Genomic DNA, 26,500 nt, shown 5'->3' on the forward strand with positions numbered 1-26,500 from the left:
TATATACAGTATACACAATATATACAATATATACAATATACACAATATATACAGTATACACAATATATACAATATATACAATATACACAATATATACAATATACACAATATATACAATATACACAATATACACAATATATACAATATACACAATATACACAGTATATACAGTATATACAATATACACAAAATACACAGTATGTACAATATACACAATATACGCAATATATACAGTATACGCAATATATACAGTATACACAATATATACAATATACACAGTATACACAATATATACAGTATATACAATATACACAGTATGTACAATATATACAATATACACAATATATACAGTATACACAATATATACAGTATATACAATATATACAGTTTATACAATATACACAAAATAAACAGTATATACAATATATACAATATACACAGTATACACAATATACACAATATATACAGTATATACAATATATACAGTATACATAAAATACACAATATATACAATATATACAATATACACAGTATACACAATATACACAATATATACAGTATATACAATATATACAGTATATACAATATATACAATATACACAATATATACAGTATACACAATATACACAATATATACAATATACACAATATATACAATATACACAATATACACAGTATGTACAATATACACAATATATACAGTATATCCAATATATACAATATACACAATATATACAATATATACAGTATACACAATATACACAATATACACAATATATACAATATACACAATATATACAATATACACAATATACACAATTTATACAATATACACAATATACACAATATATACAATATATACAATATACACAATATATACAATATATACAGTATACACAATATACACAATATACACAATATATACAATATACACAATATACACAGTATACACAATATATACAGAATACACAATATATACAGTATATACAATATACACAATATATACAATATATACAATATATACAGTATACACAATATATACAATATATACAATATACACAATATATACAATATACACAATATATACAATATATACAATATACACAGTATATACAATATACACAATATATACAGTATACACAATATACACAATATACACAATATATACAGTATACACAATATACACAATATACACAATATATACAGTATACACAATATACACAATATACACAATATATACAGTATACACAATATACACAATATACACAATATACACAATATATACAGTATACACAATATACACAATATACACAATATATACAGTATACACAATATACACAATATACACAATATATACAGTATACACAATATACACAATATACACAATATATACAGTATACACAATATACACAATATACACAATATATACAATATATACAATATACACAATATACACAATATATACAGTATACACAATATACACAATATACACAATATATACAATATACACAATATATACAGTATACACAATATACACAATATATACAGTATACACAATATACACAATATATACAATATACACAGTATACACAATATATACAATATACACAATATATACAGTATATACAATATATACAATATACACAATATACACAGTATATACAATATACACAATATATACAGTATATACAATATATACAATATATACAGTATATACAATATATACAATATACACAATATATACAGTATACACAATATACACAATATACACAATATATACAATATACACAATATACACAATATGTACAATATATACAATATACACAATATATACAGTATATCCAATATATACAATATACACAATATATACAGTATATACAATATACACAATATATACAATATACACAATATACACAATATACACAGTATGTACCATATACACAATATATACAATATACGCAGTATACACAATATATACAGTATGTACAATATACACAATATATACAGTATATACAATATATACAGTATATACAATATATACAGTATACACAATATATACAGTAAACACAATATAAACAGTATACACAATATATACAGTAAACACAATATAAACAGTATACACAATATATACAATATATATATATATACACAATATATACAGTATGTACAATATACACAATATATACAGTATATACAATATATACAGTATATACAATATATACAGTATACACAATATATACAGTAAACACAATATAAACAGTATACACAATATATACAGTATACATAAAATACACAATATATACAATATATACAATATACACAGTATACACAATATACACAATATATACAGTATATACAATATATACAGTATATACAATATATACAATATACACAATATATACAGTATACACAATATACACAATATATACAATATACACAATATACACAGTATGTACAATATACACAATATATACAGTATATCCAATATATACAATATACACAATATATACAATATATACAGTATACACAATATACACAATATACACAATATATACAATATACACAATATATACAATATACACAATATACACAATTTATACAATATACACAATATACACAATATATACAATATATACAATATACACAATATATACAATATATACAGTATACACAATATACACAATATACACAATATATACAATATACACAATATACACAGTATACACAATATATACAGAATACACAATATATACAGTATATACAATAAATACAATATACACAATATATACAATATATACAGTATACACAATATATACAATATATACAATATACACAATATACACAATATACACAATATATACAATATACACAATATACACAATATATACAGTATATACAATATACACAAAATACACAGTATGTACAATATACACAATATACGCAATATATACAGTATACACAATATATACAGTATACACAATATATACAGTATATACAATATACACAGTATGTACAATATATACAATATACACAATATATACAGTATATACAATATATACAATATATACAATATACACAGTATACACAATATACACAATATATACAGTATATACAATATATACAGTATACACAATATAAACAATATATACAGTATATACAATATATACAGTATACACAATATACACAATATATACAATATACACAGTATACACAATATACACAATATATACAGTATATACAATATATACAGTATATACAATATATACAATATACACAATATATACAGTATACACAATATACACAATATATACAATATACACAATATACACAATATATACAATATACACAATATACACAGTATGTACAATATACACAATATATACAGTATACACAATATATACAATATACACAATATATACAATATACACAATATACACAATATACACAGTATGTACCATATACACAATATACACAATATATACAATATACGCAGTATACACAATATATACAGTATATACAATATATACAATATACACAATATATACAGTATATACAATATACACAATATATACAATATACACAATATACACAATATATACAGTATGTACAATATACACAATATATACAGTATACACAATATATACAGTATACACAATATACACAGTATACACAATATATACAGTATATACAATATACACAGTATGTACAATATACACAATATATACAGTATACACAATATACACAGTATACACAATATATACAGTATATACAATATACACAATATATACAGTATATACAATATATACAGTATACACAATATATACAGTAAACACAATATATACAGTATATACAATATATACAATATACACAATATATACAGTATATACAATATATACAATATACACAATATATACAATATATACAATATACACAATATATACAATATATACAATATACACAGTATACACAATATATACAATATACACAATATACACAGTATACACAATATATACAATATACACAATATATACAGTATATACAATATATACAATATACACAATATACACAGTATATACAATATACACAATATATACATTATACACAATATATACAGTATATACAATATATACAGTATATACAATATACACAATATACACAGTATATACAATATATACAATATACACAATATATACAGTATATACAATATATACAATATACACAATATATACAATATATACAATATACACAATATATACAATATACACAATATATACAATATACACAATATACACAATATACACAGTATGTACCATATACACAATATATACAATATACACAATATACACAGTATACACAATATATACAATATACACAATATATACAGTATACACAATATACACAGTATACACAATATATACAGTATATACAATATACACAATATATACAGTATATACAATATATACAGTATACACAATATATACAATATACACAATATATACAGTATATACAATATATACAATATACACAATATATACAATATATACAGTATATACAATATACACAATATATACAATATATACAGTATACACAATATATACAATATATACAGTATATACAATATACACAATATATACAATATATACAGTATACACAATATATACAATATATACAGTATACACAATATACACAATATACACAGTATATACAATATACACAATATATACAATATACACAATATATACAGTATATACAATATATACAATATACACAATATATACAATATATACAGTATATACAATATACACAATATATACAATATATACAGTATACACAATATATACAATATACACAATATACACAGTATATACAATATACACAATATATACAATATATACAGTATACACAATATATACAATATATACAATATACACAATATACACAATATACACAATATATACAATATACACAATATACACAATATATACAGTATATACAATATACACAAAATACACAGTATGTACAATATACACAATATACGCAATATATACAGTATACACAATATATACAGTATACACAATATATACAGTATATACAATATACACAGTATGTACAATATATACAATATACACAATATATACAGTATATACAATATATACAATATATACAATATACACAGTATACACAATATACACAATATATACAGTATATACAATATATACAGTATACACAATATATACAGTATATACAATATATACAGTATACACAATATACACAATATATACAATATACACAGTATACACAATATACACAATATATACAGTATATACAATATATACAGTATATACAATATATACAATATACACAATATATACAGTATACACAATTTACACAATATATACAATATACACAATATACACAATATATACAATATACACAATATACACAGTATGTACAATATACACAATATATACAGTATACACAATATATACAATATACACAATATATACAATATACACAATATACACAATATACACAGTATGTACCATATACACAATATACACAATATATACAATATACGCAGTATACACAATATATACAGTATATACAATATATACAATATACACAATATATACAATATACACAATATACACAATATATACAGTATATACAATATACACAATATATACAATATACACAATATACACAATATATACAGTATGTACAATATACACAATATATACAATATACACAATATACACAATATATACAGTATGTACAATATACACAATATATACAGTATACACAATATACACAGTATACACAATATATACAGTATATACAATATACACAGTATGTACAATATACACAATATATACAGTATACACAATATACACAGTATACACAATATATACAGTATATACAATATACACAATATATACAGTATATACAATATATACAGTATACACAATATATACAGTAAACACAATATATACAGTATATACAATATATACAATATACACAATATATACAGTATATACAATATATACAATATACACAATATACACAATATATACAATATACACAATATACACAGTATGTACAATATACACACTATATACAGTATATACAATATACACAATATATACAATATACACAATATACACAATATATACAGTATGTACAATATACACAATATATACAGTATACACAATATACACAGTATACACAATATATACAGTATATACAATATACACAGTATGTACAATATACACAATATATACAGTATACACAATATACACAGTATACACAATATATACAGTATATACAATATACACAATATATACAGTATATACAATATATACAGTATACACAATATATACAGTAAACACAATATATACAGTATATACAATATATACAATATACACAATATATACAGTATATACAATATATACAATATACACAATATACACAATATATACAATATACACAATATACACAGTATGTACAATATACACACTATATACAGTATATACAATATACACAATATATACAATATACACAATATACACAATATATACAATATACACAATATATACAGTATATACAATATACACAATATATACAATATACACAATATACACAATATATACAATATATACAATATACACAATATACACAATATACACAATATATACAATATACACAATATACACAATATATACAATATACACAATATATACAATATACACAATATACACAATATACACAGTATACACAATATACACAGTATACACAATATATACAGTATACACAATATACACAATATACACAATATATACAATATACACAATATATACAATATACACAATATACACAATATACACAATATATACAATATACACAATATACACAGTATGTACAATATACACAATATATACAGTATATCCAATATATACAATATACACAATATATACAGTATATACAATATACACAATATATACAATATACACAATATACACAATATATACAATATACGCAGTATACACAATATATACAGTATATACAATATATACAATATACACAATATATACAATATACACAATATATACAATATACACAATATACACAATATATACAATATACACAGTATGTACAATATACACAATATATACAGTATATACAATATATACAGTATACACAATATATACAGTATACACAATATACACAGTATACACAATATATACAGTATATACAATATACACAGTATGTACAATATACACAATATATACAGTATACACAATATATACAGTATACACAATATATACAGTATATACAATATACACAGTATATACAATATATACAATATACACAATATATACAATATACACAATATATACAATATACACAGTATGTACAATATACACAATATATACAGTATATACAATATACACAGTATACACAATATATACAATATACACAATATATACAATATACACAATATATACAATATACACAGTATGTACAATATACACAATATATACAATATACACAATATATACAATATACACAATATGTACAATATACACAGTATGTACAATATACACAATATATACAGTATATACAATATACACAGTATACACAATATATACAATATACACAATATATACAATATACACAATATACACAATATATACAATATACACAGTATGTACAATATACACAATATATACAGTATATACAATATATACAGTATACACAATATATACAGTATACACAATATACACAGTATACACAATATATACAGTATATACAATATACACAGTATGTACAATATACACAATATATACAGTATACACAATATATACAGTATACACAATATATACAGTATATACACAATATATACAATATACACAATATATACAATATACACAGTATGTACAATATACACAATATATACAGTATATACAATATACACAGTATACACAATATATACAATATACACAATATATACAATATACACAATATATACAATATACACAATATACACAATATATACAATATACACAGTATGTACAATATACACAATATATACAGTATATACAATATATACAGTATACACAATATATACAGTATACACAATATACACAGTATACACAATATATACAGTATATACAATATACACAGTATGTACAATATACACAATATATACAGTATACACAATATATACAGTATACACAATATATACAGTATATACAATATACACAGTATATACAATATATACAATATACACAATATATACAATATACACAATATATACAATATACACAATATATACAATATACACAGTATGTACAATATACACAATATATACAGTATACACAATATACACAGTATACACAATATATACAGTATATACAATATACACAGTATGTACAATATACACAATATATACAGTATACACAATATATACAGTATACACAATATATACAGTATATACAATATACACAGTATATACAGTATATACAATATATACAATATATACAGTATACACAATATATACAGTAAACACAATATAAACAGTATACACAATATACACAGTATACACAATATATACAGTATATACAATATATACAGTATATACAATATACACAATATATACAGTATATACAATATATACAATATACACAGTATCTACAATATATACAGTATATACAATATACACAATATACACAATATACACAGTATGTACAATATACACACTATATACAGTATATACAATATACACAATGTATACAATATATACAGTATACACAATATATACAGTATATACAATATACACAGTATACACAATATATACAGTAAACACAATATAAACAGTATATACAATATACACAGTATACACAATATATACAGTATATACAATATATACAGTATATACAATATACACAATATATACAGTATATACAATATATACAATATACACAGTATATACAATATATACAGTATATACAATATATACAATATATACAATATACACAATATATACAGTATATACAATATATACAATATACACAGTATATACAATATATACAATATACACAATATATACAGTATATACAATATATACAATATACACAATATACACAATATATACAATATACACAATATACACAGTATGTACAATATACACACTATATACAGTATATACAATATATACAATATACACAATATATACAGTATATACAATATACACAATATATACAATATACACAATATACACAATATATACAATATACACAATATACACAGTATGTACAATATACACAGTATATACAATATACACAATATATACAATATACACAATATATACAGTATATACAATATATACAATATACACAATATATCCAATATATACAATATACACAATATATACAGTATATACAATATACACAATATATACAATATACACAATATACACAATATACACAATATATACAATATACGCAGTATACACAATATATACAGTATATACAATATATACAATATACACAATATATACAGTATATACAATATACACAATATATACAATATACACAATATACACAATATATACAATATACACAGTATGTACAATATACACAATATATACAGTATATACAATATATACAGTATACACAATATATACAGTATACACAATATACACAGTATACACAATATATACAGTATATACAATATACACAGTATGTACAATATACACAATATATACAGTATACACAATATATACAGTATACACAATATATACAATATATACAGTATACACAATATATACAGTAAACACAATATAAACAGTATACACAATATACACAGTATACACAATATATACAGTATATACAATATATACAGTATATACAATATACACAATATATACAGTATATACAATATATACAATATACACAGTATATACAATATATACAGTATATACAATATATACAGTATATACAATATATACAATATACACAATATATACAGTATATACAATATATACAATATACACAATATACACAATATATACAATATACACAATATACACAGTATGTACAATATACACACTATATACAGTATATACAATATATACAATATACACAATATATACAGTATATACAATATACACAATATATACAGTATATACAATATATACAATATACACAATATATACAGTATATACAGTATACACAATATATACAGTAAACACAATATAAACAGTATATTCAATATATACAGTATATACAATATACACAGTATACACAATATATACAGTAAACACAATATAAACAGTATATACAATATACACAATATATACAGTATATACAATATACACAATATACACAATATATACAATATATACAATATACACAATATATACAATATACACAATATATACAGTATATACAATATATACAGTATATACAATATACACAATATATACAGTATATACAATATACACAATATATACAATATGTACAATATATACAGTATATACAATATATACAATATACACAGTATATACAATATATACAATATATACAATATACACAATATATACAATATACACAATATACACAATATATACAGTATACACAATATATACAGTATATACAATATACACAATATATACAATATATACAATATATACAATATGTACAATATATACAGTATATACAATATATACAATATACACAATATATACAATATGTACAATATATACAGTATATACAATATACACAGTATATACAATATATACAATATATGCAATATACACAATATATACAATATATACAATATATACAGTATATACAATATATACAGTATACACAATATACACAATATATACAATATACACAATATACACAGTATGTACAATATACACACTATATACAGTATATACAATATATACAATATACACAATATATACAGTATATACAATATACACAATATATACAATATACACAATATACACAATATACACAGTATACACAATATACGCAGTATACACAATATATACAGTATATACAATATACACAATATATACAGTATATACAATATACACAGTATGTACAATATATACAGTATACACAATATATACAGTATACACAATATACACAGTATACACAATATATACAGTATACACAATATATACAGTATATACAATATACATAGTATATACAATATATACAGTATACACAATATATACAATATATACAATATACACAATATACACAGTATGTACAATATACACACTATATACAGTATATACAATATATACAATATACACAATATATACAGTATATACAATATACACAGTATACACAATATATACAGTATACACAATATATACAGTATATACAATATACACAGTATATACAATATATACAGTATACACAATATATACAATATATACAGTATACACAATATATACAATATACACAATATATACAATATATACAATATACACAGTATATACAATATACACAATATATACAATATACACAATATATACAGTATACACAATATACACAGTATACACAATATATACAGTATACACAATATATACAGTATATACAATATACACAATATATACAATATACACAATATATACAGTATACACAATATATACAGTATACACAATATACACAATATACACAATATATACAATATACACAGTATACACAATATATACAGTATGTACAATATATACAGTATGTACAATATATACAGTATATACAATATATACAGTATATACAATATATACAATATATACAGTATACACAATATACACAATATATACAATATATACAATATACACAATATACACAATATATACAATATACACAATATATACAGTATATACAATATACACAATATATACAGTATATACAATATACACAATATATACAATATATACAATATACACAATATATACAATATATACAATATACACAATATATACAATATACACAATATACACAATATATACAGTATACACAATATATACAGTATACACAATATATACAATATACACAGTATACACAATATACACAATATATACAATATACACAGTATACACAATATACACAATATATACAATATACACAGTATGTACAATATATACAATATATACAGTATACACAATATATACAATATACACAGTATATACAGTATATACAATATATACAATATATACAATATATACAATATACACAATATATACAATATACACAATATATACAATATATACAATATACACAATATATACAGTATACACAATATATACAGTATATACAATATATACAATATACACAATATATACAATATATACAATATACACAATATACACAATATACACAATATATACAATATATACAATATACACAATATATACAGTATATACAATATATACAATATACACAATATATACAATATACACAATATATACAATATATACAATATACACAATATATACAGTATACACAATATATACAGTATACACAATATATACAATATACACAGTATACACACAATATATACAGTATATACAATATACACAATATACACAGTATACACACAATATATACAGTATATACAATATATACAATATACACAATATACACAATATACACAATATACACAATATATACAATATACACAATATATACAATATACACAATATATACAATATACACAGTATACACAATATACACAATATATACAATATACACAGTATACACAATATACACAATATATACAATATACACAGTATGTACAATATATACAATATATATACAGTATGTGGAAGATTTGACAACCTACAAAACCTTCCTCCTCCCATCCACATGCGATGGATAAAATCAGCACAGAATGACAGAATGAGGATTTTTATTGTTCTCATAAACTCCATGCAGAAAAGTATGAGCTTCATGGCATTAAAGGAGGCCCCTTCCCATGATAACCACAGATGCGCCTCTTTACTGAGATGCTGAACACCCCTATTTTTGATGCATTTATACCAGTTATACAATTGATGAATCTCCCATTACACCTATGTATAATTTAACAATCAGGGGAGCCACCACTAGGGGGAGCTCAGTGCATAGGAATGCATACGGCTGCCAGAAGTTGTATAATCCCATTGCATCCAGCTCCCCCTAGTGGCTTCTATATTAAAGCGTCAAAGTGCAGCTTCTTCAGGGCCTCAGTGGCCAATGGGAGCCCCTAGCATTGCATAGTCTGCCCAGGCCGGCCTCAGCTCCCACTCACTGCAGCTGCAGAAATAATAGATGTTAGTATTTATGAAGCTGTCAGGAGACGGGATGGGTGAGGAGGAAGACGCTGTAGAGAGATTTACAATCTGCACTTTTATTGGTGAATAGGAAATGTTTGATGTCATTTTGGATGAGAATCAGCTGGAAGACGCCTGCGAGCACTTGGCGGATTATCTGGAAGCGTATTGGAGGGCCACGCACACCACGAGCAGCACCCCCATGACTCCTCTTCTGGGAAGGAATCTGGGAAGCACGGCTCTCACATCATACCCCACCGCCATCTCTGGACTGCAGGTCATTACCTTATCTCTACACAGAACCTACCCTTAGGACCGCTAACTGGATCCCATAGCACTTCCAGTGAGGATGGATTCCAGCTCGAAACGCAATGTTCGGGTTCTGTGCCAAACCCTGTGGGTTCTGGTTCCAAAACTTCAGCCTTAAGTCTGGGTTCGGGTTCAGTGTTCAGGATGAAACCGGCCGGTCACACTCCCAATTACTGTCCGCATCGATGGTGGCTGTTAACCCTTTAAATGCTGTGTGCGCCAAGTGAACTTGTCACCAGGACAGCTTCCTATAGAGAAATGCCTTTCTCATCATTCCAGTACTTTATAAAGGTTTATTTTACATTACCAGACTCCCTACTAGCAGCGTGTGGTGAGTCCCTGGGGAGGGGTAGCAGCAGCCTATGTCTCCTCTCATCCACACTCATCCAGCTCCCTCCCCAATTCTTGGCATGTGCAGTGAGCAGCAGGGGAGGGGGGAGATGGTGTGGTAGAGAGGAAGATGCATGAGGAGACACAGGCTGCAGCTGCCCCTCTCTCCTGGGACTCACCACATGCTGCTGACAGGAAGACAGGTAATGTGAAGAAAACTTTTATAAAGTACTCAAATGATTCAGAAAGCTGACAGTCATTTTTAAAATGATCAGCAGAAACTATTGGAACCTGCCATCAGCTAAAAATGACTTTCCTGGTGACAGGTTCACTTTAGCACGGTGCCGGCTACTATTGCCTGTTAGACAGTGACGGCTTCTAGCCGCGGGCAGCTTTTACGGGTCTCGTGATACCGGCGGGTGTTCAGGTTCAGCATCTGGACTTGGGATATGAATGGTATTCGGTTAAGTGTAAAAACCGACCATCAATGAGTTCCATCATGTCCGGATGCCAGAACTCATCTGGAGGTCCCGAGATCCGTTTACAGATGACCGGACCGTATCCCCCGCAGCCAATCAGTGGCGAGAGATAGTAAATCCTACTTCCTGTAATTTGGGAGGAATCCCTTGGAAATGATGTTCGGTTCTGTTTACATCATTTTTAGCATTTACATATCCAAATATATGTCAGGAAATGTCTAATCCTAAGGAGCCGAAATATCCAGATAACGGAGCGGGAAGCGGTGAGGAGGACACCGTGCGGATGTGCATGGCTTGCGGGCAATGCTGGGGCATCCTCCATATCTAAGGCTAAGTTATGTAGGACTCCATAAGCTTTTCATATATATATAAACCTTTCCTTATTTTCTGTCATTTTAGAGAAAATTAAGATTTTATCTTTATGCAACTTAGTTTCTCCGTGAACCAATGATTAGATCTTAATAGAGAAAGGAGATGTAGTAAGACGATGTGGTGCACCTCCAGCCATGGACCCGCCCCTGGAGCACCAAAAACATCATCTGCATAAAGATAAAAGAGCATTTATTCTCTACTCGTTCTTTTGGAGTGATACTGGAGTTGGTAGAAGGGGATAACAAGATGATTGGTGATGGTCCGACTGCTAGGACCCCCAGTGATTACAGGAACAAAACCCCCAGTGATCATGAGAATGGGACCCCCAGTGATTACAGGAACAAAACCCCCAGTGATCATGAGAATGGGACCCCCAGTCATCATAAGAACAGGACCCCCAGTCATCATAAGAAGGGGACCCCCAGTGATTACAGGAACAAAACCCCCAGTGATCATGAGAATGGGACTCCCAGTCATCAGAAGAACAGGACCCCCAGTCATCATAAGAAGGGGACCCCCAGTGATTACAGGAACAAAACCCCCAGTGATCATAAGAACAGGACCCCCAGTCATCATAAGAAGGGGACCCCCAGTCATCATAAGAAGGGGACCCCCAGTGATTACAGGAACAAAACCCCCAGTGATCATGAGAATGGGACTCCCAGTCATCAGAAGAACAGGACCCCCAGTCATCATAAGAAGGGGACCGCCAGTGATCCAAAGAATGGGGGGGTTCTGTTCATATTTTGGGTGGAGTATAAGGTCGAGCATTTGTCCTGCTGCTCCATTCACTATGTGAGTCCTGGAGATACCCCAGTGCTGTGCTCGGTAATTTCAACATTCCCATACTACAGGATACGTGGGAATAGGACATCTGTTCTCCAGGTGACAGGGTGTCCCACTCTCATGACCGGTGGGGGTCCCAATCTCATGACCGGTGGGGGTGCCATTCTCATGACCGGTAGGGGGTCCCATTCTCATGACCCATAGGGGGTCCCATTCTCATGACCGGTGGGGGTCCCATTCTCATGACCGGTAGGGGGTCCCATTCTCATGACCCATAGGGGGTCCCATTCTCATGACCGGTGGGGGTCCCATTCTCATGACCGGTGGGGGTGCCATTCTCATGACCGGTAGGGGGTCCCATTCTCATGACCGGTGGGGGTCCCATTCTCATGACCGGTGGGGGTCCCATTCTCATGACCGGTGGGGGTCCCATTCTCATGACCGGTGGGGGTGCCATTCTCATGACCCATAGGGGGTCCCATTCTCATGACCGGTGGGGGTCCCACTCTCATGACCCATAGGGGGTCCCATTCTCATGATCAGTGGGGGTCCCAATCTCATGACCGGTGGGGGTGCCATTCTCATGATCGGTAGGGGGTCCCATTCTCATGACCCATAGGGGGTCCCATTCTCATGACCGGTGGGGGTCCCATTCTCATGACCGGTGGGGGTCCCATTCTCATGACCGGTGGGGGTCCCATTCTCATGAACCACAGGGGGTCCCATTCTCATGAGCGGTGGGGGTGCCATTCTCATGACCGGTAGGGGGTCCCATTCTCATGACTGGTGGGGGTCCTGGCAGTTGGACCCCCATTAATCACTTTATTATCCCATATCCCATGGATAGGGGATAACTTACTAAGTTGGGAAACCCTTTTAAAGTGAAGCACAATACTGCTCCAGGGAGCCGGTCCCAATGTCCCTGCGTTCCCAGACCATAGGCTTCAGTCTCAGGAGCTTCTTCCAGGGGATGACTGACTAAGTTGGGACAACCCCTTTAAGGTAAACGTTGCCATATCCTATTTACACCCCACATGTAGTGCAGCGGAGAAGACGACTTGAGTTACTTCTAAGACAAACTTTTCGTTCCTTTACTATTTTCAGGGCCAACGCATGAGGCACAGTAACCACTCGACCGAAAATTCTCCCATCGAAAGAAGAAGTTTAATGACCTCGGATGAAAATTATCACAACGAAAGAGCTCGGAAAAGCAGGAACCGCTTGTCTTCCAGTTCCCAGCACAGTCGTGACCATTATCCTCTAGTGGAAGAAGAGTATTCCGACTCGTACCAGGACACGTATAAGCCTCATCGGAACCGCGGCTCCCCGGGGGGGTACAGCCATGACTCCCGGCACAGGCTTTGAGGGGTTTTTTTTTTTTGGAACTTAAGAAAAAAAAAATCAAAAAAGAAAAAAGATATTGGTCAGTGACCGGTTCGGTGTCCGGGAAACTTCCAGTGCATTGATTTGTTATGCATTGCAGGTCAGACAGCGACATTTACAAATCCACATCACAGGTGAAACGCTTCTCCGCCCCATCAGTGTATCCGTGTAGCCAGAGATTTATTGTGCCATTTTTTGCTTTGACATTTGAGCAGTCGGATTATCACACATCCATTGTGTCGCCCGGGGCAGGGGTCCTCCACTTTTCTTCTCGATAACCTGGGCCGTTGAAGTCTCGGAGATCTCTCTGCATGAGGTTTAATGAAACAGTCCAGTTAAGCATGGGCGGTACCTGCAAAGTGACTTGTTCGGGGGTGGGGCTTCCAAGCAGTCCTAGCATGGATAAGTCTACTAATGGGTTGAGGTTGATGATGGATGTTTCTTATGTGATATTAGACTTTCTAATGACGCCATTAGTAGCTGTTCAGGCGAGAGCCAACAATTTAGTAGCATCTTTGTGGTCATCAAAGGACTCAACTATCCATAGAAAACCCTATAAAATATGACACGAGGGCCACGTAAGGGGAAAGAAGAAGCACAATGGGGTTTCCCCGCTGGGGATGGGACCAGTGGTTGTCGGTAGCCATGATACATGTGGGACCTTTCCAGTTGACCTTCCATTGCAGTAAACGTGGGAGACGTGAGGAGATTCGTGTCTTGGCCCACGGTTTTTGAGGATTTTAGTAGGTCACTTCTGTTTTCGGGTATAGGAACAATTTCCTGCACTGGGAAATTTCCAAAACAACAGTTCCAGTTGGAACCAATTTCTAAAGCCAATTCTTGTTGGAATTTGGGTAAATTGACTGGAAAGTCTACGTGAGTGAAATAACCTGCGCAGGATGATGGGCGGGACGGACGGGAATGAGGAACTCGCTATACATTTATTATTACTATAGAATAAAACAGATTCATAGCAATGAGAATAGAAATCCAGGAAAATATATAACACAATAATATTACATTGTGTAGCAATGATGAGGTCACATTGTAGCAGACAATATACAGTGTATTACACAATGTTACTCAGTTACTACAAAATATCACATTTTCTATTCAAAATGCAAAAAATGTAAGTGCAACGTGTTTCTGGTATAAAATAGCAGATTTCAGGACGAAGCTTTGTCTGACATCTTTATAGATCTTATGGCTGTAGGAGCATCATGGTCCTGATACAGAAGCTCCAAACCTTCTTCACAGGCAACAGGGCCAGTCATGTTCAGCATGAATTCCAATCTGTCATAAGCATATTATAGAGCAGGAGGAGCGGAGCAGATTGTACACAGTGTCCTATCTGCAGGCATCATGTTATAGAGCAGGAGGAGCTGAGCAGATTGTACATAGTGTCCTATCTGCAAGCAGCATGTTATAGAACAGGAGGAGCTGAGCAGATTGTACATAGTGTCCTATCTGCAGGCAGCATGTTATAGAGGAGGAGGAGCTGAGCAGATTGTACATAGTGTCCTATCTGCAAGCAGCATGTTATAGAACAGGAGGAGCTGAGCAGATTGTACATAGTGTCCTATCTGCAGGCAGCATGTTATAGAGCAGGAGGAGCTGAGCAGATTGTACATAGTGTCCTATCTGCAAGCAGCATGTTATAGAACAGGAGGAGCTGAGCAGATTGTACATAGTGTCCTATCTGCAGGCAGCATGTTATAGAGGAGGAGGAGCTGAGCAGATTGTACATAGTGTCCTATCTGCAGGCAGCATGTTATAGAGCAGGAGGAGCTGAGCACATTGTACATAGTGTCCTATCTGCAGGCAGCATGTTATAGAGCAGGAGGAGCTGAGCAGATTGTACATAGTGTCCTATCTGCAAGCAGCATGTTATAGAACAGGAGGAGCTGAGCAGATTGTACATAGTGTCCTATCTGCAAGCAGCATGTTATAGAACAGGAGGAGCTGAGCAGATTGTACATAGTGTCCTATCTGCAGGCAGCATGTTATAGAGCAGGAGGAGCAGAGAAGATTGTATGAAGTGTCCTATCTGCAGGCAGCATGTTATAGAGCAGGAGGAGCAGAGAAGATTGTATGAAGTGTCCTATCTGCAGGCAGCATGTTATAGAGCAGGAGGAGCAGAGAAGATTGTATGAAGTGTCCTATCTGCAGGCAGCATGTTATAGAGCAGGAGGAGCTGAGCACATTGTACATAGTGTCCTATCTGCAGATAGCATGTTATAGAGCAGGAGGAACTGAGCAGATTGTACATAGTGTCCTATCTGCAGGCAGCATGTTATAGAGCAGGAGGAGCTGAGCACATTGTACATAGTGTCCTATCTGTAGGCAGCATGTTATAGAGCAGGAGGAGCTGAGCACATTGTACATAGTGTCCTATCTGCAGGCAGCATGTTAAAGAGCAGGAGGAGCTGAGCAGATTGTACATAGTGTCCTATCTGCAGGCACCATGTTATAGAGCAGGAGGAGCTGAGCAGATTGTACATAGTGCCCTATCTGCAGGCAGCATGTTATAGAGCAGGGGGGCTGAGCACATTGTACATAGTGTCCTATCTGTAGGCAGCATGTTATAGAGCAGGAGGAGCTGAGCACATTGTACGTAGTGTCCTATCTGCAGGCAGCCTGTTATAGAGCCGGAGGAGCTGAGCAGATTGTACGTAGTGTCCTACCTGCAGGCAGCATGTTATAGAGAAGGAGGAGCTGAGCAGATTGTACATAGTGTCCTATCTGCAGGCAGCATGTTATAGAGCAGGAGGAGCTGAGCAGATTGTACATAGTGTCCTATCTGCAGGCAGCATGTTATAGAGCAGGGGGGCTGAGCACATTGTACATAGTGTCCTATCTGCAGGCAGCATGTTATAGAGCAGGATGAGCTGAGCAGATTGTACATAGTGTCCTATCTGCAGGCAGCATGTTATAGAGCAGGAGGAGCTGAGCAGATTGTACATAGTGTCCTATCTGCAGGCAGGATGTTATAGAGCAGGAGGAGCTGAGCACATTGTACATAGTGTCCTATCTGCAGGCAGCATGTTATAGAGCAGGAGGAGCTGAGCAGATTGTACATAGTGTCCTATCTGCAGGCAGCATGTTATAGAGCAGGAGGAGCTGAGCAGATTGTACATAGTGTCCTATCTGCAGGCAGCATGTTATAGAGCAGGATGAGCTGAGCAGATTGTACATAGTGTCCTATCTGCAGGCAGCATGTTATAGAGCAGGAGGAGCTGAGCAGATTGTACATAGTGTCCTACCTGCAGGCAGCATGTTATAGAGCAGGAGGAGCTGAGCAGATTGTACATAGTGTCCTATCTGCAGGCACCATGTTATAGAGCAGGAGGAGCTGAGCAGATTGTACATAGTGTCCTATCTGCAGGCAGCATGTTATAGAGCAGGAGGAGCTGAGCAGATTGTACATAGTGTCCTATCTGTAGGCAGCATGTTATAGAGCAGGAGGAGCTGAGCACATTGTACGTAGTGTCCTATCTGCAGGCAGCCTGTTATAGAGCCGGAGGAGCTGAGCAGATTGTACGTAGTGTCCTACCTGCAGGCAGCATGTTATAGAGAAGGAGGAGCTGAGCAGATTGTACATAGTGTCCTATCTGCAGGCAGCATGTTATAGAGCAGGAGGAGCTGAGCAGATTGTACATAGTGTCCTATCTGCAGGCAGCATGTTATAGAGCAGGAGGAGCTGAGCACATTGTACATAGTGTCCTATCTGCAGATAGCATGTTATAGAGCAGGAGGAACTGAGCAGATTGTACATAGTGTCCTATCTGCAGGCAGCATGTTATAGAGCAGGAGGAGCTGAGCACATTGTACATAGTGTCCTATCTGTAGGCAGCATGTTATAGAGCAGGAGGAGCTGAGCACATTGTACATAGTGTCCTATCTGCAGGCAGCATGTTAAAGAGCAGGAGGAGCTGAGCAGATTGTACGTAGTGTCCTATCTGCAGGCAGCATGTTATAGAGCAGGAGGAGCTGAGCAGATTGTATATAGTGTCCTATCTGCAGGCAGCATGTTATAGAGCAGGAGGAGCTGAGCACATTGTACATAGTGTCCTATCTGCAGGCACCATGTTATAGAGCAGGAGGAGCTGAGCAGATTGTACATAGTGCCCTATCTGCAGGCAGCATGTTATAGAGCAGGGGGGCTGAGCACATTGTACATAGTGTCCTATCTGTAGGCAGCATGTTATAGAGCAGGAGGAGCTGAGCACATTGTACGTAGTGTCCTATCTGCAGGCAGCCTGTTATAGAGCCGGAGGAGCTGAGCAGATTGTACGTAGTGTCCTACCTGCAGGCAGCATGTTATAGAGAAGGAGGAGCTGAGCAGATTGTACATAGTGTCCTATCTGCAGGCAGCATGTTATAGAGCAGGAGGAGCTGAGCAGATTGTACATAGTGTCCTATCTGCAGGCAGCATGTTATAGAGCAGGAGGAGCTGAGCACATTGTACATAGTGTCCTATCTGCAGATAGCATGTTATAGAGCAGGAGGAACTGAGCAGATTGTACATAGTGTCCTATCTGCAGGCAGCATGTTATAGAGCAGGAGGAGCTGAGCACATTGTACATAGTGTCCTATCTGTAGGCAGCATGTTATAGAGCAGGAGGAGCTGAGCACATTGTACATAGTGTCCTATCTGCAGGCAGCATGTTAAAGAGCAGGAGGAGCTGAGCAGATTGTACATAGTGTCCTATCTGCAGGCAGCCTGTTATAGAGCCGGAGGAGCTGAGCAGATTTTTCATGGTGACCTATCCCGAAAATTGCACTTACCTTCACTCAGCCCGGCTCGGTGAACTCCAGTGCGCTCCGATGCTTTTCAGCGCAGCAGCGCCACCTGGTGGACGGCGGAGGAACTGCCTTAATAAATCCCGGCCGGACCCGGATCCAGTGCAGAGAACGCACCGCTGGATGGCGAATGGACCGGGTAAGTAAATCTGCCCCCATGTGTATTGTATATTTCTCTGTCAGATTTCTTACTATTTATTGGCTGGTCACAAATGCTGTTATTTCAGTTACCAGCTGATATATTTGGCCACTTGTCATATGAAAACACATCCATTACGATGTTGCTCCGATTTTAGTCGTATTAGAATTGTTATTTGTAAATTTAGCTGAAGACATAACAGGGTGGTGGGGGCTTCACAGGCTGTTACACTGTGCAAGAGCACTTCCCCCTCCCACTGTGTGAGATTACATCAGGCAGATGGAGGTGAGAGAGGCTAAAGGGGAGACAGTGTAAAAGCATGTGAAGCTACAGCATAAAGAGGCTCTGGTAACGCCCCCAAAAGCCTTTAAGGCTCATTAGCATAATTTTACAAGTTGATGTTAAAAGGTAGGGGTCATGGATAACAAATATGAGAAGATTCCCACAGTCACGGTGCACGGATCTATGAGTAATCTCCCTGGAGATTTCCTTTAATAGTGTTGCAAAAATCTGATTAATAAGGCAGTAAGACATAAAAAAGTCCAGCCCAAATACTGTCACCCTTATACCTGCTACGTCCAATCAAATTTGAGCAGAAAACCTAATTGACTTGTGATTGGCTAGTTCATATCAACATGTAAAATAATGTATTAATTAGTCAGTGAATCCTTGACAACCAGTCATGTGACCTTTTATTTCAGTTTGCTCTATTAAGCAGATTTTAAGTGGGAAAAAATTCATTAGGGACAAACCGGAGTAACATAAGATGAAGATTTTACCCGAGGCCCCAAAGGTTTTCCAGATTCATGGATTGAGCTGCTGCTTCCATCAATCCCAGGGATTAGATTCCTGTAATCTGTGAAGGAACGTGACAGCAGCATTCCCTGCAGCGCCCCCGCAGGCTGGATGTAGAATAACAAGGTGCTCTCTGACCACACAGCCGGCGGCCATTACTGACGGTCTATAGAAGCTTCACTTATGGATTCTGGGCCACAGCCCCTAACGTAGCGGATAAACCATAAATCGGAGTGACCTCTATCACATCCCGGGCCCTGGTAGATGATAGACATGGAGCTGCCCGGATAATGTACGGAAGCCTCACCTATATCATATCATATATGTGCTGTATGTGTTGGGGATAATGTACGGAAGCCTCACCTATATCATATCATATATGTGCTGTATGTGTTGGGAATCTTTAGTAACGTCTCACGGGACGGTGTAAGAAGAAACCTATTTCTTTGCCTTAACGGCCTTTTTATCATGTCGGTAGCACTCCAGCACTGAATAGGTTAATGCACCCGGTTGATACGCAGTCATGTGATTACGGTGGTCCGTGGTAACCCTATATTTGCCGGCCTGTTTGTTACACGCAGAAGGGGTTAAACTTTACACACAAAAGCAAAATCTGTGCCAGGGCCCAAGAATTCTCATATCCCACTAATGGTCCGGCAATGGGGGTGGGGGCCCCCCAGGACACCAGGTACCGCCGCACCCTCACTGGCTCTGTGATTGGCTGCAGGTCTGTCTCATAAGGGAGATGTCTACGTGCGAATGATTCCTTTTTTCTGATTTGTTTCCGTCCTCCGAGGACTTGTGGTAGGACCTTTAGTATTAAACCCCAAGGACCACAGGGTCACGCCCCGCACTACCGCACCACACGCGGCTTTATATCCACTGGATGAACTTGGAAGAAGGGAAAAGTTTTTGTGAGCTGTGATGTCATACTGAGCAGTGATGTCATACTGAGCAGTGATGTCATACTGAGCAGTGATGTCATACTGAGCTGTGATGTCATACTGAGCTGTGATGTCATACTGAGCAGTGATGTCATACTGAGCAGTGATGTCATACTGAGCAGTGATGTCATACTGAGCTGTGATGTCATACTGAGCTGTGGTGTCATACTGAGCAGTGGTGTCATACTGAGCTGTGATGTCATACTGAGCAGTGATGCCATACTGAGCTGTGATGTCATACTGAGCTGTGATGTCATACTGAGCAGTGATGTCATACTGAGCAGTGATGTCATACTGAGCAGTGATGTCATACTGAGCTGTGATGTCATACTGAGCTGTGGTGTCATACTGAGCAGTGGTGTCATACTGAGCTGTGATGTCATACTGAGCAGTGATGCCATACTGAGCTGTGATGTCATACTGAGCAGTGATGTCATACTGAGCAGTGGTGTCATACTGAGCTGTGGTGTCATACTGAGCTGTGATGTCATACTGAGCAGTGATGTCATACTGAGCTGTGATGTCATACTGAGCTGTGGTTTCATACTGAGCTGTGATGTCATACTGAGCTGTGGTGTCATACTGAGCTGTGATGTCATACTGAGCAGTGATGTCATACTGAGCTGTGATGCCATACTGAGCTGTGATGTCATACTGAGCTGTGGTGTCATACTGAGCAGTGATGTCATACTGAGCAGTGATGTCATACTGAGCTGTGGTGTCATACTGAGCTGTGATGTCATACTGAGCTGTGATGCCATACTGAGCTGTGATGTCATACTGAGCAGTGATGTCATACTGAGCTGTGATGTCATACTGAGCTGTGATGTCATACTGAGCTGTGGTTTCATACTGAGCTGTGATGTCATACTGAGCTGTGGTGTCATACTGAGCTGTGGTGTCATACTGAGCTGTGATGTCATACTGAGCAGTGATGTCATACTGAGCTGTGATGTCATACTGAGCAGTGATGTCATACTGAGCAGTGATGTCATACTGAGCAGTGATGTCATGCTGAGCTGTGGTGTCATACTGAGCAGTGATGTCATACTGAGCAGTGATGTCATACTGAGCTGTGGTGTCATACTGAGCTGTGATGTCATACTGAGCTGTGATGCCATACTGAGCTGTGATGTCATACTGAGCAGTGATGTCATACTGAGCTGTGATGTCATACTGAGCTGTGATGTCATACTGAGCTGTGGTTTCATACTGAGCTGTGATGTCATACTGAGCAGTGATGTCATACTGAGCTGTGATGTCATACTGAGCTGTGATGTCACACTGAGCAGTGATGTCACACTGAGCTGTGATGTCATACTGAGCTGTGGTGTCATACTGAGCTGTGATGTCATACTGAGCAGTGATGTCATACTGAGCTGTGATGTCATACTGAGCTGTGATGTCATACTGAGCAGTGATGTCATACTGAGCAGTGATGCCATACTGAGCAGTGATGTCATGCTGAGCTGTGATGTCATGCTGAGCTGTGATGTCATGCTGAGCTGTGATGTCATACTGAGCTGTGATGTCACACTGAGCTGTGATGTCACACTGAGCTGTGATGTCATACTGAGCTGTGATGTCATACTGAGCAGTGATGTCATACTGAGCTGTGATGTTATACTGAGCTGTGATGCCATACTGAGCTGTGATGTCATACTGAGCTGTGATGTCATACTGAGCTGTGATGTCATGCTGAGCTGTGATGTCATACTGAGCTGTGATGTCATACTGAGCTGTGATGTCATACTGAGCTGTGATGTTATACTGAGCTGTGGTGTCATACTGAGCTGTGATGTCATACTGAGCAGTGGTGTCATACTGAGCAGTGATGTCACACTGAGCTGTGATGTCACACTGAGCTGTGGTGTCATACTGAGCTGTGATGTCATACTGAGCAGTGATGTCATACTGAGCTGTGATGTCATACTGAGCTGTGGTTTCATACTGAGCTGTGATGTCATACTGAGCTGTGGTGTCATACTGAGCTGTGATGTCATACTGAGCAGTGATGTCATACTGAGCTGTGATGTCATACTGAGCAGTGATGTCATACTGAGCAGTGATGCCATACTGAGCAGTGATGTCATACTGAGCTGTGATGTCATGCTGAGCTGTGATGTCATGCTGAGCTGTGATGTCATACTGAGCTGTGATGTCATACTGAGCAGTGATGTCATACTGAGCTGTGATGTCATACTGAGCTGTGATGCCATACTGAGCTGTGATGTCATGCTGAGCTGTGATGCCATGCTGAGCTGTGATGTCATGCTGAGCTGTGATGTCATACTGAGCAGTGATGTCATACTGAGCTGTGATGTCATGCTGAGCTGTGATGTCATACTGAGCTGTGATGTTATACTGAGCTGTGGTGTCATACTGAGCTGTGATGTTATACTGAGCAGTGGTGTCATACTGAGCAGTGATGTCACACTGAGCTGTGATGTCATACTGAGCTGTGGTGTCATACTGAGCTGTGGTGTCATACTGAGCTGTGATGTCATACTGAGCTGTGATGTCATACTGAGCAGTGATGTCATACTGAGCAGTGATGTCACACTGAGCTGTGATGTCATACTGAGCTGTGGTGTCATACTGAGCTGTGGTGTCATACTGAGCTGTGATGTCATACTGAGCTGTGATGCCATACTGAGCTGTGATGCCATACTGAGCTGTGATGTCATACTGAGCTGTGATGTCATACTGAGCAGTCATGTCATACTGAGCTGTGATGTTATACTGAGCAGTGATGTCATACTGAGCTGTGATGTCACACTGAGCTGTGATGTTATACTGTGGCATAATATAAGCTTCATAAAGT

At 34.1% G+C, this 26,500-nt stretch overlaps 1 protein-coding gene across 2 annotated transcripts in view; it reads left to right on the forward strand.

The window, feature by feature from the left end:
- Positions 1-23,636, forward strand: part of CACNB4 (calcium voltage-gated channel auxiliary subunit beta 4) — a 194,208-nt gene extending 170,572 nt beyond the window's left edge. For both annotated transcript variants that reach the window (XM_072122516.1, XM_072122517.1), the window contains 2 exons: positions 13,428-13,613; positions 16,717-23,636. In XM_072122516.1, coding sequence (XP_071978617.1) covers positions 13,428-13,613; positions 16,717-16,977 — 447 coding nt within the window. In that variant the 3' untranslated portion in view covers positions 16,978-23,636. The remainder of the gene's footprint in view (positions 1-13,427; positions 13,614-16,716) is intronic.
- Positions 23,637-26,500: the final 2,864 nt, after the last annotated feature.

This window comes from Engystomops pustulosus, chromosome 8 (genome assembly GCF_040894005.1).
Source record: "Engystomops pustulosus chromosome 8, aEngPut4.maternal, whole genome shotgun sequence".
Classification (NCBI taxonomy): Eukaryota; Metazoa; Chordata; class Amphibia; order Anura; family Leptodactylidae; genus Engystomops; species Engystomops pustulosus.